The sequence below is a fragment of the Globicephala melas genome, chromosome 6, assembly GCF_963455315.2.
Source record: "Globicephala melas chromosome 6, mGloMel1.2, whole genome shotgun sequence".
Taxonomy (NCBI): Eukaryota; Metazoa; Chordata; class Mammalia; order Artiodactyla; family Delphinidae; genus Globicephala; species Globicephala melas.
Genome location: NC_083319.1, coordinates 2,685,958 through 2,710,307, shown reverse-complemented (window position 1 = coordinate 2,710,307; position 24,350 = coordinate 2,685,958). Strand labels below are relative to the sequence as shown.

Below are 24,350 nucleotides of genomic sequence, written 5' to 3'. Positions count from 1 at the left end.
CCCGCTCCGCTCTGACTGGGGAGATCCCATCTGCCCAGCAGGGCTGGAGGTGGCAGGGCTGGAGGTGCTGCTGGTTCAGCTCAGCGCACCCTAGCTCCTCTGCTCACCTCGTCCCTGCCTGGCCCGCTGGGGACCTCGCGTCCACTGGGGGGGATGTCTGGCCCCCACAGAGACAGACAGACATACCCTGAGGTCCCCCCAACACTGCCGCCCCCTCCATGGCGCCTGGCACAGCGTGGTCTGCTCTGGCGCCACCTTGGAGTCTGTCTGGGTCTGTGCCCACGTGCTCTCCCAAGAGAGGAATGTTCCAGAAATGATAAAGCTGCACCGGGCCTCAGGGATGGGCCAGTCCAAGCCCCTCCCACTACAAACAGCGAAACAGGCGCCGTCACAAGAGGCATCGTGTCTGAAGTCACTCCGCGTGCGAGCCAGTGGGCAGGGACCCAGCGCCAGCTCTGCAGGGCTGTCTGCCGTCCGGCTTCCCTCGCGGGGTGAGGCCTCAGCACTGGAATCGGACGGACCAGGGCGTATCCTCGGCCTCGCCGAGCGGCCTCTCACCTCCAGGGCTGGTGGAGGCCCCTGGCACGGGTCTGAGCCTCCCTCCTCAGCCGCCTCTTCTCACAAGCTGTGACATTAGAGGCAGCGTCTTGTGGGCGGGTTTGTGGGTGGAAGGCAGAGCTCCTGCCTCTGCCCCAGCCCCTTGCGTCACAGGTTGGAAGGCAGAGGGCCCAGGGAGGGAGCCCCTGAGTGCTGGGGCCCAGTGGGTAGGGGTCGGGGCTGTGATCTGGGCCACCCGCCTTTCTGGCCCGGGCAATGCACCCAGGAGATGATCGGCTCATGGCATCGGGCCTGAGCGGTCACTGATGTGGGGCGTCCGTGTCCACCCAGCACCCACCCCCCCGCCCCCATCCCCACTCACATGCCACCACCGGACCAGCTGTGGCACTGGCACCCGGGGCCTCTCAGCACTGATGGGATGTTCTGCTTCCCTGGCCTGAGCGGGGCATGGAGACCCAGGCACCACAAGAGAGGCAGAGCCAGGAAACGAGGGCACTGTGTCAGGGAGTCACCAAAAAACCCGGACGAGGGAGCGCCAGCCTTGTTCCCCTGCTTAGACACTCAGGAGGTCAGAGCAGAGCTCTGACCCATGTCACCTCCTCGTCTTACACGCTGGAGGACGGGCTCGGGGAGAGGTGCCTGAGGAGGCGATCGGGGCCCAGGGCCGGGTCCAGGGCGTGTTTGGACCCTGGCCTGCATGTGAGGCTCCCGGGGCTGGCCTGGCACCAGGTGCCCTTCAGGCCACAGCAGCTGCCTCACGGATGGTGGCAGAGGCACCGCCTTTGGACACCCAAACAGGTTCTCAGCTGTCCCGGCCCCCCACCAATTAGCCAGTTCTTCCTCCTCCCTGACCTTGGTTTCCCCATCTGTGAAATGGGAACAGTGATCCACCCTCTCAGTGGAGTGCATTTGAGGCTCATGGTAGGGATGCGTCGCCTCCCCCAGGGCCTGGCATAGGTGGGGCCCAGAGCACGGGCCGTTGTTTTTAAAGAAAGCTCTTGGGGTCCTGGCAACCAGGGAAGGAGAAGTCGCTCTTTGTTATGTCAGGAGGGTGGCTGGACGCCGGACCCCGGCTGCAGGCCCCTCTGCCCGCTTGTATGCAGGTGGAAAACGGTCCTTGTGGACCACGGGGAGTGGTCCTTCCGCTGCTGACCCCTGTCGTGCTTGGGCTGAGCTGAGTGCCCCCGCCCCTGACACCCACAGGTGTGCACAGGGGCGAGCAGAGGGGCTGGTGGGGGCCTGTCTAGAGGGGCCGGATGTGCCTGTGCAGGGATCACCCAGCCCTGCCTCAGGCCCATCCCCCTCCCTGGTCCCTGCCACCCAGGGGGTCTGAGAGGACAACTGAGGCTCCACCTCCCCCCTTGAGAGCCCCCCAGGAGCCCCACTCTCAGCGAGGCTGGGTGGGTGACCACGTCCCATCCCAGGAGCCACTGGGCTCCTGCTGCCAAGGGGGGTGAGTCTCCTGGCCTCCTCCCGCCCCGGCTCAGCCCCTCGCCAGCCTGCTCCTGCAGCCCCACGTGCTGCCGCTGGGACCCCTCCCCAGGCCCCTGGCGGTTCTTCATGGCCCCCCTTCTTTCTGGAAGCTCCTGGCTCAGTGCAGCAGGTTTCTGTCGCGTGGAATGAGTCAAACCAGGAGCCCCACACCTGAGGCCGCTCTGAGGACTGCACGAGGGGTTCTTGCAGGTGGCCCTCAGCCCTGGGCCTGCCCTGGAAAAGGGCTCCTTGCACGACGGCAGTCACTACGAATAGTATCTGTCGTGCTAATTCCCACATCGGCAGCACCTGCCCCTGCCCAGGTCAGAGCAGCTGAGGAGCCCTGCCGAGGCTCAGGCCGGCCCCTGAGGACAGCAGCACCGATGGGGACACAGCCGGGGGGAGGGGGCCCCACAGGACACGTGAGATGCCAACAGGCGGGGAGTGGAGGAGTGGGCAGGCGGGGGCCGCAGTGAGCTGGGCGCCTGAGAGCGGGCTGTTCCTGGGAGGGGCTGCAGGGCGCAGCGTGTAACGCAGCCCAGCAACTGTGGCCACGCTGGGGACCAGGTGGCAGGGCTGCTGGTTGGCCCTGGCCGTCCTCCCTCCGTGAAGGCTGGGGGAGGGGCCTCTCAGCAGGAGATCGCGTGGGATCCGCGGGCGGAGTTGGACACCACCATGGGTGGAGTGGCTGCACCTGGTGTCCCCCCAGCTGCCAGGGGACACACGTGCAGGGATCGCGGCCACACCATCCCTGGGAGCAGTGCCCCCAGCACAGCTGGGACTTCTCCCACTCCTCTGTGCCTCCTGGGGGTCTGACCTGAGAGGCCGTCACCTTCACGCCTTGCCTCCGCTGAGGGGCACCGAGGGGAAAGGGGCGCTCCATCACATCTGCTGACCCTAAACTCCGAAGATCCCTCACGTGAGCTTTCACGAGATCATCGGGGCCTGTCCGGCCCGGGGCCCAGGTCGGGGGCAAGGAGCATGGCTCACCCCACGCACTTCCCCAGCCTGAGGCCCTGAGCCTGCGGTGTCCACTCCCTGCGCCCGTCAGCTGTAGGGGGCTGCAGGCGAGGACGCTGAGCTCCCCGAGATTTGCGGGCTGCCCAAGGCCCCTCGGTGGGAGAACGGAGAGCCAGGAGCCCCCCTGAGGCCTGAGCCATAGGGAGGACTCCCGTGGAGGGGACAAGGGTCCCCAAGGCAGTGACGGGCCACTCCATCCACGACAGGCGCTTCCATCACTCGCTCACGGACCACGGCCGCTGGATTCGAGAGCGCAGCCACGAGTCCTACTCCAAGAATTACTCGGTCGTCTTCCCCCACGACGAGCCCCTGGCTGGACGCAACATGAGGACGGACCCCCTGCACGAGGTGCCACCCCCCCCCCCGCAGTGCCTGCTCTGTGCCGGCTGCCGGCGCTCTCTGGGAGCCCCAGGTGTGGGGTGACAGAGTGCATGCAGCGCCCCCCCGCCCCCAGCTGCAGGGCAGGTGTTGGCTCCTTCGCTCCCTGGGCACTTACCGAGGGAATGTGCCTGGAGCACAGTGGGGGGTCGTGAGGGCCAGGTGCACCGGCAGGTGTGTGCAGTCGCCCATCAGGAGGGCAGGACCAGGCAGTGGCGTGCTAAGAAGACGTGCTCCTGCTTGTGGGGCCTGCTTGGGATGTCTTTCCTCCCCGGCAAGCTTCTACTTATATGATGAAACCCATCGTCAGGTGCCCTTTCCTGGGGCCTACCCCTGGGCACTCTCCCAGGCCCCTGACAACCCAGGTGCCTTCCCTGTGCTCCCATTACCCCCCCCAACCCCAAGTCCATCTCCATCCCCCCTTCCTTGCCCCCACGTCTACGAGGACCCTGGCAACGGGGGCTGGGCCCCAGTCACTCTGAGCGCAGAGCCTGACTCTGGGTAGGTGTTCAGGGAATGTTTGTTGACTGGATGGCTGGGGCGGGAGGCAGGTGGGCAGGGCGCAGTGAGCAGGTAACATTTAAGCAGAAGAAGCCTCCTTCATCTGGGGCTCCAGCGCCTGGACCCCAGAGGGAGCTGGTGCCCACGGCACCTCCCCAGGACAGAGACATCCTTGGCTCCCGGGCTGCCCTGTCCTCCAGCCTGGCCTAGAGGGCCAGCTGGGAATCTTGGGCCCCACGTGGGCTCGGGTTCCCCCAGCCTGTCCCCGGGCCTGCACCGTCCCCGCAGCGCAGCAGTCTCCCAAGGAGCGCAGGGCTTGCTCGATGACTCTCGGGTGGAGGATGGGCTCAGGCACGTTGCTCACATGTGCACAGTTCTGCCTGGAGGGGGCTTGGCGGGTGCAGCAGCCCTGCCCCCGGGGAGGAATCTGCCTTCACCCACACTTCACTTCCTCGTCAGCACCCTCCTGGTGACACTTCCCAGCTGTTGACGGTTGGCGTGTGTTTTGTTAAACAGAGGAGCCTGCTCTCCATTTTCCCTCCCAGGAAGGGTGATGCGTCTCTGGTGGAGGTGTCCCCACGCTCACTGGAGGGGAGTGGGTTTTGTGTCCTTGGTTGCCACCCCCTTGGACGTCCAGGGAGGAAGCATCCGGGGGTCACCAGTTGGCATGTGACCTGGAGCGCCCTCCTCCTCGAGGTGGTGGCCCACGGGGAGGGGGAGACTCAGGCCGTCTTGGCCTCTGGCGCTCATCGGTCCTGGCACTTGAACGCCCGGCCACGCTCAGCTTCCGAAGCCCACTCCTCCTGGGCGCTGGGCTGGGTTGGCCCCAGGCACAGGGCCCTTCCAAACCTTAGAGCGGAGATTCTTTTTTCCCCCCAGGCTAAATTTATTTTCAAAGAAATCTGCCACCACATTACTTTACTGTGTCTGCTGTAATTTCTTATTGTGGTAAAGTGCACACGGCGTACAGCTTGCCATTTGAACCACTCTAAAGTGTACAACGCAGGGGGTTAAGTACACTCACGGAGCTGTGTAACCATCACCGCTATCCAGTTCCAGAATGTTTTCGTCACTGCGAGAGGAAACCTCGTACCCATTAAGCAACAACTCCCCATGTCGCCCCCACCCCCCAGCCTAGAAAAGCTACCGATCTATACCTTCTGTCTCTCTGGATGTGCCTGTTCTGGTCTTTGCGCGTAAATGGGATCGTGCCCTGTGTGGCCCTTGGCGGCTGGGCTGCTTTTCCTTACTTGCCTCTGAGGTTCATCTACAATATAACAGGTGTCAGAATGTTCTTCCTTTGTCAGGCTGAATAACATCGCATCGTATGGGTGGACCACACTGGCCATCCATTCGTCCGTTGATGGGCGCCTGGGCTGTCCCCACCTCTGGGTGGCTGTGAACGCAGGTGTGCACGGGCTTGTTTGCGTCCCTGGTGTCATTTCTCCTGGGTGTACGCTTAGCTGTGGCATCGCTGGGTCACTGGGTGTCCCAGACCGCTCGGGCTGCCGTAACAGACACCCCAGGCTGGGGGGCTCGAATTCATCTCTCACAGTCCTGGAGGCTGGGCGGTCAGGATCCAGGTGTCCGCTGACCGGTTCCTGGTGAGGGCGGCCGCCTTCCCGCTGTGTCTGCTCCTGGCAGAGGGACAGCCCTGGTGGCTTCTCCTCTCCTCATAAGGCTTCGGACCCCACCCTTAGCGCCTCATTTCACCCTAATCCCTTCCTCACAGGCCCCGTCTCCAAATACAGTCACACTGGGGGTTAGGGCTTCAGCATAGGAATTTGGGGGTGCTGTTCGGTCCATAAGAGAAGGTAATTCTGCAGATGGGGGATTCTTGAGGCGGGCAGTGTGGGTGCTGGGAGGGCCGCACAGTTGGAGTCAGAGCCTGGGCTTGGGTCCTGGTTCCGAGTACTGGGACCTCTTTGCCCACTGCCTGCTGCGGTGCCGGGTGGTGGATTCTCCCCTCCCTGCCCTCCTCTGCGCGTCTGGCCAGGCCTGAGTGGGCCTCTTCTCCCTCCACAACCAGGAACTCCTCGCACGAGGCTGCGTGTTCCAGGAGCGGCACGGCTGGGAGAGGCCGGGATGGTTCAGTCCCCACGGCGCGGCTCCGGTGAGTGGCTCCCCGGCACCCAGCGGCCATGCCCCCAGCCCGGCCTGCGCCCGGCCCGGGCCCACCGTCCCGCCTACGTCCTCCCCACCGGAGGTGGCTGTGTGTCTCCCTGTCCTTAGTGCCGTGGGGCGGGTGCGTCACCTGGCCTTTGGAGAAGCCGAGCCCCGGCCGGGCCACCTGAGGTCGTGGGATGTCCCCACAGGCATCCCTCACCGCCCACGGTGCCCGGCCTTCCACGGCCCAAATGGGCCAGGGGCCAGGAGAGCTGGTGTTCCACAGAGGGGAGGCTGCACACGAGGCTCCCAGGTTTATGGGAGGAATCAGAGCGTCTTCTCGTAATTTGGTTCATATATCTTTGGCAACGGCAACTGTGAATGTTAGTAGGAGGATTTAGCCAAAATTATGCATTCTGTGTGTTAGCTCGTAAGTTGGTACTTCACAGCGTCCTGGCCTCTGGGTGCCCTCCTGGGGGCTGCCCAGCCCCCACCCAGTGCCTCTCAGGGACCCGGGTCCTCAGAGAAGAGTCAAAACCGTCCTGCTTGTGAGCCCCTCGGCCTGGGGTCTCTGGAGCAGGTGATGTGATCTGAGGGGGATAGTATTTGATCCAGATTTGCACAAATTAAAACCCCTTTCCCGTTGCTATGTTTCACCAGTCCCCTTCCAGTGCGACCCATCTCCCATCTCCGTAGCAGCTATGTGCCAAGGCACGTTCCAGGGCATGTTAGGTGAGGTGGATGGAGCCAGAGTTCCTGATGGCTTCTGCCTCTGCTTCTCTGGGGTCAGCAGAGAGGAGGGGCCTAGGGAGACCTCTCCTTGAGCAGGTCTCTGCAGAGCCCACTGCAGCCAGCCTGGTCCGCCCTGGAAACCCCTCTCCCCGGAATCCGCGGGCAAGGCGATGAGACCAGAGCAGGAATCGGTGACATACCCCTGGTCCCGAGATGGGCAGGCTGTGCAGTCCCCACCCGGGAGCCATCCTGGGAGTCCAGGGCACTGGGTGACGAGACGTCCCCAAACCCCTGACCCCTGGCCAGGCTACGGCGGGCTGGGATGTTAGGAGGGAGGGCTGGGGGAGGAGGAGGGGCCCCATCCGCAGGAACAGGACCAGGTGCGGGTGTGGGGTCCTGGGCCTCCCTGAGAGCGGCTGACCGAGTGCAGGAGAAGCCAAGGCAAGTGGTGGCTGAGGGGCCAGCCTCTGGGGCCCATGCCGGGCGCTCAGGACTCGCCTGTGACCTGAGGCAAGTTCCAGTCTCTCGGCGCCTCGGTTTCCTCATCTGTAGAGAGGGTCTCCCTTCCCGGAAGCGCGAGGCCCTTTGCGCAGGGCTTGGCCCCGAGCAGGACCTGGTCCCGGATCACCAGGGCAACAGCACCTGGAGCCACCGCTGCGGCCACCCCAGCCCCGACTCCCCCTCCCTCTCCTTCCGCAGGCTGATCCCTGGGCCTTATCCCAGCGCCTTGGCGCTGAGTCGGAAGCCCTGGCGTGGCCCCCGAGGTCCCAGTCAACCCGCCTGTTTCCCGTTCAGCCCCGTCCCTCACCGCCCTCCCTACCCGAGCACACCCCGTTCCTTCTCCACCCTCCGGGGCCCCAGCGCTCCCACCGCCATGGAGATTGTGGTGTCGCCTGTGCAACGTGGAGGGCATGCCTGAGCCCCGCCTCCACCCCGGCCTCGCCCACAGCGCGTTGCCCCTCGAGAGCGGGGCTTGGAGAGGGCAGGACCAGCTCTGCCCTGTGGACCTTTGTTTCCGCAGGACCCGGCTCAGGGCTGGCCAGGCCGCGGGCACCGGGCCACGCTGTGCGTGGAGGGGGGAGGAGGGGGCGGGACCGGTGACGACCCCTCTTCTGCCCCAGGTGCTCCCTTACGACTACTACGGGGCCTACAGGCAGCGGGCGCACGAGGACTACCTCTACGGCAGGCTGCTGGGCCAGGAGTACACCTTCGACTTCCCGCCCCACCACGACGTGGTAGGACGCCCCATCCCTGATGGGACAGAAAGGCGGGCGTCCCCGTGGGCTGGCCCTCTCTGCCGGCTATCCCCACCCCCGTTTTTGGCCGACTCAGTTTCGTGGAGGAATCGGTGATGTTCTCTGCCCTCCCCTCCCGTCTGTACCAAGACTTTGGCAGCGGTGAGGTCTGCTCAAGGAGTGGGGCTGGAGCCAGGCCTGGGTCTGGCTGTGTGGCCTCGGGCCAGGGCTTCACCTCTCTGAGCCTCTCGGAGCTGCTCCGATTCTCAGGTCGCTCCGGGCGGCTCCTGGCCCCTTCCTTCCCTTCCCGACTCCTCATTTCTGTTGGGGTTGAGGTGAGTCCCTCTGAGTCTGCGTCACACAGGGAAGTTCTCACAGGCAGCTTCTGCAGAAGAGACTATGCCAGCTTCCCCTCCGAGCCGCCCAGCTGTTTTGTTACCCAGCAGAACGTGCTGTGTCCCCGTGCACGTGGCCGACTGGGGAGGGAGCGAAGTCCCTTCGGTATCTGTTTGAGAGGGGGTCAAGGCCTCAGCCTGGGGGTCCCCAGGGATGGGTGGCCTGGGAAGCTTCCTGGGCGTGGGACCCCTGCAGTCACGTGGGGCCCCCTGCTTAGAAGCAAAGCTCTGCTGTTGCTGCCTGGAAGCTCTTAATACATTCTGAACAGGCCCGCATCTTTATCGTGACTAGTTCTGCACCCGGTCCTGAAGGGGAGGAAGCAGGCTTTCCTCCGAAGTTTGCTCTAGTAAAGGCATTGGAGGAGGCGGCTTCTGAAATGGAAGGGGAGGCATGTGCGTCTGAAAGCCCAGGAGTCCCTGGGGGCTGCCTCTCCGGGGAGCAAACGGGGACCCGTCTGGCACCTCCGCACGGTGGCTTCCAAGGCCTGCGGGATGTTCAGGCCCTTGAGGATGTGGGCGCTGGGAGGGGATGCCAACTTGGCTTCACGGCTGCATCCCACCCGCGCAAAGGCACCTCGACAGTCCCAGAGCATGAAACAGGCACTTGTGCTCAGCCTTGGCAACTTCCCCAGCCTGGCTAGACGAGAGTCAGCCCGGGAAGCTGTTCTGGGCTTTGATCTGCAGCCCCAGCAGTGTAAGCGAAGGTACCACATGGCTGATGGGTGAAGGGAGCTCCATAAAGAGTAGTGGTGCCTGGAGCTGTGCAGGAGCTGTGCAGACCCCATGGGGTGCCGTGTAACAACCAGCTGTCCCAGGGGGAAGCCTGATCCCCGGCGCTGGCCAGTTTCCCCTGTATAAATGCCCTCACCGTCCGCTCCCTCCCACCCACCCACGTGGCATCACTGAACGCAGAGCGGGGAGAGATGCGCACAGTGGCTTCTCGGGGTCGGGGCACTACTAGACAGACCCAGGTGATGAACAGCTCATCGTTTCCACCTGTGTAAACTTGAGTGGCCCACGTACTGCCCCTGGGCCTCGGAGGGCACCCGGCCGTGAGGCTGCTAATCACAGTTGCTCCCAGGCAGCGGTGTCTGTACCACACGGGGCGGGAGGAGATGGCGTGGGCCCCTCACACACCCTAAATGCTCCCTAAGTGGCAGCTTTCCTGTTATAATTTTTTTTTTTTTTCCCGTAAAAGCAGTGGGATTGGCACATCTGCTCAGCGATGGGGTGAGGGGTTTAGGGCAAAGATGGACTGACATTGCAAGGGAAGACCAAGCAGAAGAAACAGATGGACAGCAGAAAACCTTGAGACTGGAGCCAAGCGTTTGCGTACCGTATGGAGGGAAATAATGAGAGATGTCGCCTTGTTTTTTTTTGTTTTTTTTTTTTAAAAAAAAACAGCTTTATTGAGATATATTCACATACCATACCACCCAACCACTTAAAGTCTACAATGCTTTTAGTATTTTCAGAGGGTTCTGCAACCATCACTGCAATCTAATTTTAGAACCTTTTTATCTCCCCCCCAGGGAAACCCTATCCCCATTAGCCCATTTTCTCACCGCATCCCCACCTTCTGGCAGCCACTAATCTACTTCCTGTCTGCGTAGCTTTACCTCATCTGGACGTTTCACGTAATGGACTCGTACAATGGTCTTTTGTGACTGGCATAATGTCTTCAAGGACCATCCATGTTTTAGGAAGTCGTCAGTACTTCATGACTTCTTATTCTGAACAATATTCCATTACATGGATACACTCCTTTTTCTTTATCCATTCATCTGTTGATGGACATTTGCATGGTTCGCCTTTCGGGCTATTATGAATAATGCTGCTCTGAAAATGTGCGTGCAAGTTTTTAGACAGATGTTTTCATCTCTCACGGGTAAATATCTGGGAGTGGGATTGCCGGGCCATGTGGTAGCTCCACGTTTCGTGTTTTGAAGATCTGCGAAGGCTTTTCCAAAGTGGCTGCACCGTTTCACACCTCCGCCCGCGGCGGACGAGGTTCTCGGTTCTCCATCCTCGTGAGCACGTGTAGTTCTCTTTTTGAAGCTAGCCATCCGGGTGGGTGTGAAGTGGTATCTCAAAGATCTGAGTTGCATTTCCCTAATGACTGCTGGTGCGGAACATCTTTTCATGTGCAGATTTAGCCATTTGTATATCTTCTTGGGAGAAATGTCTATCCAGATATTTTGCTCAGTTTTAAATTGAGCTATTTGTCTTTTTATTGAGTTATAAGAATTCTCCGTACATTCTGGCTACAAGTCCCTCATCAGGTTTATGATCTGTAAACATTTTCTCCCCTTCTGTGGGTTGGCTTTTCACTTTTTTAACGATATCGTTGGCAGCACGAAAGTTCTTAATTTTGATGAAGTACAGCTTATGTAGTTTTTCTTTTGTCCCTTGCGTTTTTAGTGTCATATTTAAGAAGGCGTTTCCTAACCCAGGTCACAACGAGTTACTCTTCCGTTTTCTTCTCAGAATGGTATAGTTTTAGGTCTCGTACTTAGGTCTGTGGTTCATTCTGATGAAGCTTTGTGTGTGGCGTGAGGAAGGGGTCCAACTTCGCACTTTTGCAGACGGCTATTCGGGTGTTCCGGCACCATTTGTTGAAGATTATTCTTTTCCCGATCGAATTGCCATGGCATCCTTGTGAAAACTCAACTGACCATAAACGTCAGGGTTTATTTCTGGCCTCCCAATTCTATTCCATTGATCTGTATTTCTATCCTTATGCTATACCACGCCGTCTTGAGTACGTTCGCTTTGTAGTAAGTTTCGAAATGAGGAAGTGTGAATCCTCTAGCTTTGTTCTCCTTTTTCAAGACTGTTTTGAATATTCTGGGTGCCTTGCATTTCTGTATGAATGTTAGAATCCGTTTGTCAGCTTCCGCCAAGAAGCCAGCCGAGATTTCAGTAGACTCTGTCTAATCAGTAGATTGATTTGGGGGGTACAGTCATCTTAGCAATAGTGAGTCTTCATTTCGTAAACATGAGAGGTCTTTCCATTTATTTAGGTCTTTAATTTCTTTCAAAGATATTTTCTAGTTTTTAAGTACAAGTTTGCGCTTCTTTTGTTAAATTTATGTGTAAGCATTTAAAAATTCTTTTTGATGATGTAAATAGAATTATTTTCTTAATTTCATCGATGGTTCATGGCTAGCATATAGAAATACAAAAATTTTTTATTTGTTGTATATTGACCCTATATCCTGCAGCCTTCTTGAACTATTTTATTAGGTGTAATAGTTTTTCAGTGGGTTCCTTAGGATTTTCTGATGTAAGATCACATCAGCTGCAAATAGACATGGTTCTACTTCCCCTTTTCCAGTCTGGATGCCTTTTATTTTTTCTTGCCTAATTGCTCTGGCCGGGACCTCCAGTACAGTGTTGAGTAGAAGTAGCAGAGTGGACAGCCCTGTCTTGTTCCTGATCTTAGCGTGGGACATTTAGTCTCTCGCCATTAAGTATGTCAGCTGTGGGATTTTGTTCATGCCCTTTATCAGGTTGAGGAACTTCCCTTTTAGCCCTAGTTTACTTGGAGTTTTTATCATGAACAAGTGTTGGATTTTGTCAGATACTTTTTCTGCGTCTATTGAGATGATCATTTGGTTTTTGTTCTTTATCCCGTGAAGATGGTACATTACGTCGATTGATTTTGGGGTGGTAAAGCAGCCTCCCATTCCTGGGATAATCCCACTTGACCGTGGTGTGTAATCCTTTTTATATGTTGTTGGATTTAGCTTTTGCTAGTATTTTGTTGAGGTTTTTGTATCTGTATTCATGAAGGATTTTGCTCTGTAGTTTTCTTATGAGGTCTTTGGTTTTGGCATCAGGGGTAGTGCTGGCCTCTTGGGAAGAGTTTGTGAAGAATTGGTATTAATTCTTTTTTGAATGTTTGGTGAAATACACTAGTGAAGCCATCTGGACCTGGGCTTTTCTTTGTGGGGAGTTTTAAATGACTAATTAAGTCTCTTTTTTATTATAGATGGATTCAGACTATTTCCCCTTCAGTCGGCTTCAGTAATTTGTGTCTTTCTAGGAATTTCATTTCATGTCTAATTTGTTGGTGGACAGCTGTTGACAGTATTCCTTAAAATCCTTTGCTATAAATTGGTTAGTGATACCCCTCTTTCATTCCTGATTTCAGTACTTCGAGTCTTCGCTGTTTTTTCTTGGTCAGTCTAGCTAGTGATTTGCCAATTTTGTTGATCTTTTCAAAGAAACAATTTTCAATTTTGCTGATTTTCTCTGTTTTTCAAGATTTCATTTATTTCCTTTCTAATCTCTAGTATGTCTTTCCTTCTGCCTGCCTTGCCTTCTGCCTACTTTGGGCTTAATTTGCTCTCCTTTTCTAGTTTCTCAAAGTGGAGAAGTTAGGTTATTGACTGGAGAGCACTTGCAGGTGTAAAACTTCCGTGAGCACAGCACTAGCTTCATCCCATCAGTCTGCATATGTTGTATTTTCATGTTCATTCATCTCCAAGTGTTTTCTAATTCCCTTTCTCTTTGATCCGTTGGTTATCTAGGACTGCGTTGTCTAACTTCACTTATTTGTGAATTTCCCGATTTTTCTTCCACTACTGATTTCTAATTTGATTCCACTGTGGTCAAAGAACATATTTCGTATGATTTTAACCCGTTTGAATTTATCGTCTTGTTTTATGGCTTCTGGTCTACCCTGGAGAGTGTCTCCTGTGCTTGAAAAGGATGGTCACCGTGTGTTCCTAGCTGGAGGGGGGGAAGGCAGGAGGGGCTCTCGGAGCAGGACGGCAGCCAAGGGCCCAGGGCCCCAGGGTCTGGGGGAGGAGTCAGGTCCCGGAGCCCACACAGCACCCCACCTCTGGAACTTTTCAGATCAGGAAGGAGTGTCTGGCCTGCAGAGGGGCCGCTGCCGTGTTTGACATGTCCTACTTCGGGAAGTTCTACCTGGTGGGCCTGGACGCGAGGAAGGCCGCCGACTGGCTCTTCTCGGCCGATGTCAGCCGGGCCCCAGGTACGGAGCCCAGGTGGGCCACGCTTTCCCACTTCAGTGCAGCCCCGGGCACTGAGACGAGACAGCGAGCTGACCCTGTCCTCTCTGGGCTCATCTGGCTCATGGCTCGCCCCGGGGCCTGGCCCTGGGTCCCCGTGTCCAGACCCCTCTGCCCTCCTGGCCAAGCCCCGGCCCCAGGCCCCCTCCACCTTCCTCCCTCCCTCTACCCTCTGTCTCCTCCTCCATCCTCCACCCCCCCCGCCCCCGCCCCCGCTTTTACTTTGTTCCAGACAGGATTCCAGGCAGCAGGTCCTCAGAACAGTCTCCCGGGGCTGCGGAACCTGTCCACTTCCCCCCCTAGGAATGCTCTCCCCAAGTAGGGTTTCTAGAATTAAACAAAAACACAGGGCGTTCAGTGCCATTTGAATTCTAAATAAAGGATGAATAACTTCTCAGTGTAAGTATGTCCCATGCAGTGTTTGGGATGCGCCTCTCCTTTTTTATCACGCATCCCCGTCCACCCGACCCCAAACTCACCCAGCCCCATCGCTATTAGTTTCCTAGAGCTGCTGCAACAAAGTACCGCAAACTGAGAGGCTTTAAACAACCTAAATGTGTTGTCTTACGAGCCTGGGGCTGGAAGTTCAGACTCAGGGCCGTGATCCCAAGAACGTAGAATCCCTCCTTTTTGCCCCTCCTGGCTTCTGGCCGTGGCCACCATCCATGCCTTTCAACCACGTTGCTCCAATCTCTGCCTCTGAGTCACACGGCCTTCTCCCTGCGTTTTCTTCTTCTTTTAAGGGCACCAATTACGTTGGATTAGGGCCCCACCCTGATGACCTCTGATCACCCTAGCATGATCCCATCTGCAAAGACCCTATTTCCAAATAAGGTCCATTCACAGGGACTGGGGGTTAGGACTTCAACATACCATTCTGGGGGTCACAGTTCAACCCATTATACCATTTATCCAGCCAACCCACCTGCTCCCCGCCTCACATGTACCTGCTACTCACCTCTCCTTAATCCCCTGCGTCCCATTCATCGTGCCAACACCCTTCTACCCACCCACCCGTCCCCTCCTTCCATCCGTGCTTCCCCCCACCCTCTCCCCACCTCCGCGTTCTCTCATCCATCCATCCATCTACTCACATCCCCTTAATCCCCCGCGTCCCATTCATCGTGCCAACACTCTTCTACCCACCCACCCGTCCCCTCCTTCCATCCGTGCTTCCCCCCACCCTCTCCCCACCTCCGCGTTCTCTCATCCATCCATCTACTTCCTTTTGCATACTCATTTGTTCATCAGCCATTCAAGGAGCTTCTGCTGTGCCAGGCATGGTGCTAGGAACGCCCAATGAATGAGATATAAATCCTGCCCTTAAAGACGTCCCAGCGTGGGGGTGGGGTGGGTGGGAGGGAGGGATTCGAGGCATTTCTAGAAGAAAGAAGCCTCCCTCCTGACCCTTCCTCCTCTGGGCATGGCAGTGCTGGGTGACCTGCCCATCCCTCTCTGGGTCATTCAGTCGTGGTGGCATCACTGAGACGAGGGGCCTTTCAAGGTTGTCCCCCTAGGGTATCCGACCAAGGGTTACCCTGAGCTGAGGGGCCGCCCCGCTAAATGGCTCCCACATTCTGGGGTCTTCATCCTGTCCGCAGGCTCCACGGTGTACACCTGCATGCTGAACCACCGCGGGGGCACCGAGAGCGACCTGACTGTCAGCCGCCTTGCTGCCAGCCCCCAGACCTCCCCGCTGGCCCCTGCCTTTGAAGGTAAGCGATGCCTCGAGGATCCAGCAGTGCCCTCGACGCAGCCCCGCTCGGTGAGGCGGCCACCGACGCAGGACGCACTGGGAGGGGCTGCCGAGGCTGCTCTGGTCACGCGTGTGCCCGCCGCAGTCAGGGCCTGGGAGCTCAGAGGTCTCGCTTCAGGCTGAATGCGGCCTTTGTTCAGGCAACGATGCTGGGCTTCCAGCGCTCAGTGATTATGCCTTTGAACCTGCCCGTCCCGCGGGGTTTCGGAGTGGCCACAGCGTGCGTGTGCTCAGCTCACCTGCTCGGAAGAGAGTGAGCCGAGGGTAAGGCCACGCCTCCCTCGTGGAGAAGTTAGATCCTTCTGACACCGGCATCTATGCTGAATTGGCTGTCTCCATTCCCGTGTAACTCTCAGTCTCAGACTGGGGCAGGTCCTTAGAAGATATCCAGCTCTGTGCCCAAACTGACACCCACACTGCCCTCTGCAGGCCCTCTGCTTCTGCTTGCATGCCTCTTGTGACGGGGAGCTCATTACTCGTATTCCTTGTTTGCACAGGTCTGACTACACTGAGCCAGATCTGCCCTCATCAGTTCACCTCCCCGACCCACCCTTTGGTTCACATGGGAGCAGTTGAATCTCTAGTGCTGCAAGCATGTCTCTGTCAGGGCAGAATAGCAATGGCTAAGCTTCACAGAGCGTGGGAAGCATCCCCGCTCTCCAAGAAGGGGCCCTCTTGCCACCCCTGGGACACTGGATTTGCAGGGGAGAAAGGATTCAACTGTGCTGCTCTCCGTGCGGCTGCACTGTACCGTCGGGGGAAGGGTCACTGTCAGCCCGTTCAGGAAACCTGGCGGCCCCAGCTCCCGGCCTGGCTCAGTGCTGCTGGCCATTCAGTTGCGTGGGACTCAGTCACGGGGGACGGGGGCGAGGTCTGGCCTGGGCACTGGGAGAGGGAGGTGCAGGAAAAGCCCGATACAACACTGGGTGGGATTGTGAGGGGGTGGGAAAGAGCGAGGATTATGGGAGGCCGTGGGAAGCAGGTGAGCCAGGATGAGGAAGGTTTCCTGGAGGAGGTGATGTCTGGCCTGAGCCTCGAAGGATGGATACGAGCCACCTGCTAGAAAGGTGTGGAGGAAAGAACGCGGGAGGTGCCTGTGAGGAGCTGGGCGGAGAGGGGCATTTTGACAAGGGCCGCTGGAAACTTCGGCCTTCATCCCCCAGGAGAGGGGAGGCCCGATCCAGCCACAGCTGCCATCCTTAGACAGCGAGTCTAGCTGGGGAGACAGAACAGAGGGACCCCAGTGAGTGTGCAGGTCCCTGAAATCCTGACTCTGCCACTGCCTGGCTTGGGGCCCGCCTCTCTGAGCCTCAGTTTCCCCATCTGTGAAGTGGAGACAAATGACCCGCCTCCCTGAGCTGCTGCAGGGAGTTGAGCGAGAGTCTGGGGGTGCCAGGAGGGCTGGGGAGCAGCCTCCCTGACCTTGTTTCCCCACCTGGAAACTAGTCCCCGTCACAGGGGGGAGTTGTCACCAGGGCTCTGTACGCTGAGCCACGGCCCAAGGGGGCAGCTTCTTGTGCCCTTCCCGATGAGTCTGGTGGATTCCTGGCCCTGGAGGAGAACTCGCCTGCCAGGGCGGGAAGAGCAGGCTCTGAGAGGAGGGGAAGGGGAGGTGTTAATGGGCCCCGGAGATGCTTCTCCTGGACGCTGGGGGCGTCTGCCTCAAGTTAAACGGCCGCCTGGTGGGGAGGTTTGCACTTGGTGGGTTCTTGACGTGCCAGGGCGTGTGCAGATGACAAGCAAGTCACAGTGGTCTGTGGGGCGTGCTAAAGGTCCCGGCTTCACCGCTAAGCACAGAAAACCCACATACGGACCTTGTATTTTCAGCCTTAAAAAAGCGGTACTGTTCCTGCTGTGAACATGCATGTCCATTCCGTGCACGTGTTTATACCTGTTAGGTCAGGTCACCATTAAGGCAAGAGGATGTGCGGTTCACGTGTGATCAAGGTTGTGTATAAAGCAGCTGTCCATCTTAAATGTGATTTTGAACAGTATTTTACATCACAAAGGGAGTACATACCTGTAGGAAACATTTGGACAATTCTGAAAAGTACAAAATAAAGTCCACAGCTCCCGGCCCGAGCCAGAGCCCTGGAGCCTGCCCTCTGACCGCCCTCCCTGCCATGTCCGCCGTGTGGGCTGGACCTGGACCTGGGCGCTTCGCGATGTTTTTCATGAGAGACAGCTGCCCAGAGGAGGCCAGGCCCAGCAGCCGCCGTCTGTCTGGAACCAGGTGGCTTCAGTTAACGCTCGAGTCCCCCTGGGAGGGGCCTCGGCATGGCTGCAGACGGGCGGGGCCCCGCGGGGCCCACGGAGCGTGCTCCGGGCGCTGGGGTAGAGGGTGCCACTGGAGACTCGATCCTCAGAGGTGTTCTCAATCCAGCGTCCCGAGAGCCCCCAGCCCAGGTAGCAGGGGATCCTTTGGGGATCAGCTCGTTTGTTTGGCCTTTGGGTTGGGTCTGGATGGACAGCCAGGACGGAGGGCGCAGACGGGCACACAGAACGTGGGGTGACGAGGTCAGGGATGTTCCAGAGGTCACCTGGACGGGGCGGGAGGACGACCAGGGCTCTGGCTGGGGTCTCCACGTGGGGGGCTGATGGCAAAGCCAGGGGCTCTTCTGCTCTCCCCCCGGCTGCTGCTGGTGGAACCCTGGCTTGGAGGGGGCGAAGGGTTCCCAGCTTCACGCTTCCAGGTGTGGTGGCCTGACCGGTCCCAGCTCCAGGACCTTCCATCAGAGCCCAGCCAGCGAGTGCTTCTGGGGAGGGAGCAGAGGTCCCAGGCCCCACCCCACCCCGTCCCCTGTCCCCGTCTGGGCTCTGCTACGAGCTTCACGCTCCCCTGCCGGAGAAGCAAAGTAGGGCGTGTCTCTTTTTCAATTATAGTAGGTGCCCGCACCTATGATCACAATGACATGCTGTTCCACTGCTGTGGAAGCCTCGGGGAGTGGGGGCCAGTGTGCGGAAGGGCGTCTAGGCAGGATTCTCCAGACTCCGTAGCCTCCCCGAGAGCTGCTGCCCCCTCCCACGGACAACGCCAGCTCTGCCCAGAGTGGGATGGGGGCTGGTGCCAGGCCGGCCCCCGGCGGGGCCCAGAGTGAATGGCGCGGAAAGCTGAGAGAAGCAGCCCTTGGGCAGGACCGGACCCCCGGGGAGGGAGATGAGTGTCCCAGTGCGTAACCGTCCCGGTTCCTGGTTCCTGAGCCCCAAGCTGGGCTCCTGGTGCCGCCATAGCTCCTTCAATCACCCCAGCAGCCTTGTGGGGGGGGGGGTTCTGGCCTCATTCCCATTGTACAGATGCAGAAACTGAGGCTGGAAGTCAGGGATTGACTGTGTACCATCACTCTGAGATGGGGGGAGCCCTGCTGGAAGGAAGGAAGGAAGGAAGAGAGGGAATGGGATGGGGAGAAGGGCGCATAGAAAATGCAGAGGAGCGAAGCCCCTTCCAGGCCTGCCACCTCCACCAGGTCACGGGGGGAGTGGTCAGTGAGAGCCTGCCCGCCCAGGGCACACACAGTGGCTGAATCTCACAGCATCCCCGCGGGTGAGGTGCATTCACCCCAAATTGCAGGTGACATTTCGGAGGCTCAGGCAGGCTGCATGAGGGGTCCAGGGCCACACAGCTGTCTGAGGTCCCAGCCCCCCGGGGCAGTGGCTCTCCCAGGACACTGGGCCAAGGTGAGCTCCCCTCCGCTCAGCAGTACCCGGGTGGCAGCATGGCCCAGTGGATGGTCCACAGGCCGTGGACTCAGAGCTGGACAGAGGCCAGTCTTCTCACACCGTGTGACCTCTCTGAACCTCAGTCTCCTTTTCCCGAGGGTGGTGACGAGTGTCAGTCCCCTCAGAAGGATCAACGGTGTGTTGCCTGTAACGCCCCGGCTCGACACCAGCTCCCATAAGGCCATGGCAGGGATCCTAGAGACCGGGGGGCCGTGGGAATATGAAGAGAAACGGGAGCTGGTCAGGACGTTGAGGCTCAGAGAAGGAAAGAGGCTTGTCCAAGCTCGCCCAGCACTGGCAGCTGAGGTGGGACTCGGTCTCCCCACGGCGTGATGGCGCTGGGAGCTCTTACGCTTTCTTGGACCACAAACCCTTTGAGAAGTGGGAGAAAGCCTCAGACTCCCCCAGAAGATGCTCCCTTGACACGTGCAGCCTCAGGCGGTCCCGCACCCAGCCCCTCCTCCCCACGTTTTGTCCTGCGGGTGATGCGAACCCAGGGTCCCTTGGGAGTGTCCCCATCACTTGGGCCTCTGTCGTTCACTTTCAAGGAAAGAGTGTTTGTTTTCTCCACGAGGCCTCGGGCCATCCCCTCTGCCCCGCCTCCTCCGTCCCACAGTCCTGCGCTGAGTCCCGTGCTTCTCCTCCAGGGGACGGCTACTACCTGGCCGTGGGCGGGGCTGTGGCCCAGCACAACTGGTCCCACATCACCACGGTGCTGCAGGACCAGAGGTTCCGGTGCCAGCTTGTCGACAGCTCCGAGGACCTGTGCCTGATCAGCGTCCAGGGCCCAGCCAGGTGAGGAGAGGGCGGGGAGCCAGGCACCGGGGTGCCCCTGGGCCCTGGGCCCTCGGCCCTCTATCTGGGGCCCGGGGCAGAACCACTTACTGCTTCAGAATGGGACATTGTGGTCAGTAAGCTCAACGTGCCAGCGACCTCAGAGAGGCCACACCAGAAGGACGCTTTTCGAAGCACTAGAATACAGAAAAGCCCTTAATGAAAGACTCAGACTGAACCTCACTGTGAATCAGTACGTGAGGATTCAGTGGTCACGGAAGGGCCAACGAGGGTGTCTCTGGACAGCTGACACAGACTAAGAATCATGTGCGCCATCTCTAGGGGGGGCAGAGCCAGACTGGGGTTCCACGTGCTACCTGGGCTCAGAATATCGCTCTACACCAAGAGGTGGCCTGCTGCTCCCTAAACGCCCCCAGTGACTAGGTCTGCAGACGATCATTCACTCCTGAATTCATTCTGTGAGCGTTTACTGAGCTGTGTTCCCACCCAGGAGGAATCAGCTCCTGGAAAGCCCTCGGATTCCAGCTTGTGCGTGGAGCCCCACGACGGTCTTAGGCAAAGGGGCACCTGAGCAGCTGTGCACGTTGGAAAGATCCCTCTGGCTGCACTTTGGAGAGGGGACGGGGGGATAGGGGATAAGAGGGGAAGCACAGCGTGTTGACATCGACAAGCCAGGGGCCTGGGATGTGCCAACATCTCCTCCAGTCCTGATCACAGCCCTTGGAGGTGGTTAGAAGTATTTTTATTCTTATTGGTGAAGAAGAGAGGACGGTGCACCTCCAGCCAGGTTATCCCAAAGCTGACGCTTAGATGCAGCATGGCCGTGTCCACGGGACATCCTTGTCAGCCGGGGTCATGCCAGGATCCCCAGACAGTGCACGCAGGTCCCGCCACGGGGTCCATTTTCCCTGGTTCTTTGGAGCTGACCAAGCCTGCAGCACCCCCGCTGGGTCCTGGGCTGGCGGCCCTCCCCTCCCGGGTGGAGTGTAGCTGGCTCTGAGCGTGCATCGTCTCGCACAGAGGCACACGGCACACGCGGTACGTGCTCTCCGAATCACGGCTCGTTGTGTACCTTAACCATCAAGTGCTGGACTTCAGGCTTCTCATGAAAAGCAATATTTATTAGGGGGCCCTTGGAGGAGACACTGCGGGAAATGAGGGGTCAAGGCTTGGAGCTCTCTGAAGGGACAGTGTTTCAGGCAGAGGAGGCAGCAGGTGCAAAGGCCCTGTGGCAGGAGGAAAAGCAGTGAGGCCAGGGCCATAGGAGACAGGCTCAGAGGGCAATGGAGGCGAGAGCCTACAGGTGCAGAGGCTACTCCTCCAGGAGAGGGAACTGAGCAGAAGAAGGGCTTTAACGGGGTCTCTGATTCTGGGCCAGGGAGTAGGAGGCCGGCAGGTGTGAGGAGCCTCAGGGGCCAGGTGAAGCAGGGATTCTGAGCGGAGAGTGATGAGCTGTGTCCAGGTGGTCGATGGGTCCAGTATGTGGGGTTCCTCTCCCCACACACTGACCTCCGCATCTCTGGGCTGAACGGGGGTGGGCGTCCTGGCCTCCTGAGCTCGAGGCCATCCTCGGAAGCCTCAGCTTCATCTGCACTGCGACCTTGGCCAGGGACTGGGCCATTTTTGGTTTGGTGGTGGAGGTGAGCGGGCAGGGGAGGGAGGGGGTACCAGACAGACAGATCAAGGTGTGGCCCCGGGAGGACAGACCAGCCTCTTCCAGCCTCATTAGAAGCTGCTCAAGGAGGGTGGCAAGTGACAGCTGCCAGGGCAGGAAGACAAGCTTTCCTCCTCCTGGTAACTTCTTAGCTTTCTCCCCCAAATTGTCCTCGCTCTTTCAAAAATAACCCGAAGTTTCTTGTATGAATAATAATGTTACCAGCACCGCTGACAAGGGCTAAACTTTCTGAGCTGTCAGGTGGAAAGCATTCGGCGCGGCACCTGGACCATGGGAGATGCTGTATGACCTGCTGACCGATAGAACTTTCTGGAAACATTCCATAATTGGTGGTCCAGTACAGTAGCCACTAAGCTGTATGCGGCCACTGAGGCCTTGACATGTGGCCGTGGGATAGAATGTTTTACCCTAATTACCTTAAGCTCAAGAGGCCACACGTGACTGGGGGAGACACGGCGGGGAACAGTGATTGCCATCGTAGCTGTTAGTGCCACGGCGCTTGGCGCGTGCTTTCTGGTGGCTGCCCCCTCCCAAGGGCCCCGTGAGGTGGCATCGCTGCCCTCCTGGAGTGGACGAGGGGACTGAGGCGAGGCTGGGGTGGGAGTGAGTGAAGGAAGCAGGACCTGAACCTGCTCTCTGACCGGAGCCGGTGCCCTCTGGTGCCACCCGCTGCCCCTTGACAGAGGCACAGCCTCCTGCACCCCGACCCGTGCTTGGCAGACCTGCCTGCCCAGCTCGGTGCCCGAGCTGGGGCACCCCTGGCACTGCTAAGGCCACGCCGGCCCCGGGTGGCAGCTCCAGCCTCCTTCCTCCTTCCCCTGCTGGGAAGACCAGGGAGCAGCCCTGGCCCCATCCGCTCAGGGCCGCGGAGAGGATGGGCTTCTTAAGGACTGGGTGTGGGTTCTCCGGGGGCTGACGCCACGTGGGCGCCGGGGTGTTACATAAGGATCTTGACACACTGCAGCACGCTGGGCACCTCGGGCAGGCGTGGGCGGGCAGCTCCCAGCACCGTGGGGCTGGGGATTCGCCTCAGACGTGTTTCTGGGCACTGGCTGGGACCCCTGCGAGGCAGAAATGGTGGGGCTGTCTCCTGCCAATGGGGAGCTGGCCCTGCAGTGCAAAGCCAGCCCATTTTCAATCAGCCCTATTTACCAGTTGTCCTCTCTGTGCCAGGCATAGGGGCCCTGTTGGCACAGAGCTCCTGGTTCAGTGGGGGCAAGTATCAATACAACTAGTGTGAGAGGTACCCTGGCAGGAGACGTATCAGGGCTGTGAGCTCAGACCGGGGGCAGTGTGGGGAGGGGCGGGAACCTGACCCAGACTCGGGGAATCAGGGAGGCCTTCTTGTAGGAGGTGACGGATGCACCAAACCTGAAGGATAACAAAACTTTAAACTGGGGCCGGGGCACCCGGTGGAAACATGCAGGGGAGCAAGAGTCAACTAAGTCCTGGAGGGAGGCAAGGGGCACGGTGCCCAGGAACTGAAGGTTTCCACAGACACCGAGAGGTCTCAGGTAACCCATCCAGCATGAGAGCCAGGCTGCCGGGCCAGCAGGGCAGGGGAGCTGAGGAGGGCGGGCCCTGCCCTTGGGGGCCTGTGGCATGAGGAGCGTTAGCTGGCTAGATGACTGCCCCAGGCCTTGGTTCCCCCATCTGAGAAAGGAGAGCTTGTGAGCGCCCATCTCTGAGTCGTGTCTCTGCCCAGGGCTTGGTTGTTCCTGTCACTGCTCTGATGAAGGTGCCTTTCTTATCTGACTGGATTTGGGGTGCGTCTCCCTCTTGGTGTGTTTTATTACTAGCATGTTTGTTGGCGGTCTGCCCCGTGAGGGCAGGGCCCTGTCCTCCTCACTGCTGTGTCCCCAGTGCGTCTCCAGCCAGGCCACACACCCAGGAGGGCTGGGCAGGTGTTTGTTGACCGACTGACTGACCGACCTTGCTCTCGCTCACAGCCGGGCCATTCTCCAGGAAGTGCTCGATGCAGACCTGAGCAATGAGGCCTTCCCGCTGTTCACTCACAAGCTGGTGAGAGCCGCCGGGCACCTGGTAGGTACCACCTGGCCGCTGTCCCCTGGGCTGTAGGGGGCAGCAGCTGCAAGGGAACAAACCCGGGGCTTGGGAGTCGTGTGCCCCTGGGCACGTCTGTGGACCTCCCTGGACCCTGGTTCCCTACTGTGAAGTGGGGACCACATGTCCTGCCCACAGGCTGTTAGGGCCTCAGACGAGGAACGGGGGTCAAAGTCAGGTATCGCCTGTGCCCCACCTGGTGTCTGGCGCACGCTGAGGGGCACAGTCCCAAGCTTCTGCCAGGGACTTGCCACCTGGGAAGCTGCCCCCAGTGTCCGCTCCTCAGAGGCAAGGGCACGCCCTCCCAGATCAGGGCATTTCCTGCGCCTCCCTGGAGATGACAGCGCTGGGGACAGCCAAGCAATTACGCTGCTCCGGAGGTCTGCGTGTCCTGAGGAGGCGGCCTGTCCTCTGGAGTGTTCCCCCTTCCCAGCCCCCCGCACTGCGGGAGAGGGGAGGGAACGCTCGGGGTGCACCGCCAGGCCCCGGGGAGCAGCCCCTGCCCTTCCCCCAGCTCCAGAAGGCCGGGTCCCAGGACCGGAAGCTTCTGAGACTGTGGACAGTATCAGGGCCACAGCGGACTCAATGTCCTCAGAGACCCTGGGGCCGGGGTCCCGGGTCCAGCTCTGGTCAGGCCCTACTCCTGGGCCGTGGTGTCCTTTTAGGAAAATGAGCATCGTGTTCTGCACCCTGACTTCCCAAGGGCAAGGTGAGGAGAAGGCGGTCAAGGTGACCTCAGCCGCTGCCAGCCGAGGGCCCGCGAGGCGCCAGGCACAAAGCATGTGACTCACGAGTCCTTAGTACTTAACACTCACGACAGTGTGGAAGGTTCTAGCAAGGGCTTCTCGGCCTCAGCACTGTCGGTGACGTTTCGGAACAGATATTCCGGCGGGGCAGGGAGCGCAT

At 59.1% G+C, this 24,350-nt stretch overlaps 1 protein-coding gene across 3 annotated transcripts in view; it reads left to right on the top strand.

The window, feature by feature from the left end:
• The window catches only part of SARDH (sarcosine dehydrogenase), a 63,796-nt gene that overhangs the window by 21,402 nt on the left and 18,044 nt on the right, over positions 1–24,350 (top strand). For all 3 annotated transcript variants that reach the window (XM_060300211.1, XM_060300212.1, XM_030838373.2), the window contains 7 exons: positions 3,258–3,399; positions 5,960–6,043; positions 7,890–8,003; positions 13,262–13,400; positions 15,039–15,152; positions 19,558–19,705; positions 23,330–23,423. In XM_060300211.1, coding sequence (XP_060156194.1) covers positions 3,258–3,399; positions 5,960–6,043; positions 7,890–8,003; positions 13,262–13,400; positions 15,039–15,152; positions 19,558–19,705; positions 23,330–23,423 — 835 coding nt within the window. The remainder of the gene's footprint in view (positions 1–3,257; positions 3,400–5,959; positions 6,044–7,889; positions 8,004–13,261; positions 13,401–15,038; positions 15,153–19,557; positions 19,706–23,329; positions 23,424–24,350) is intronic.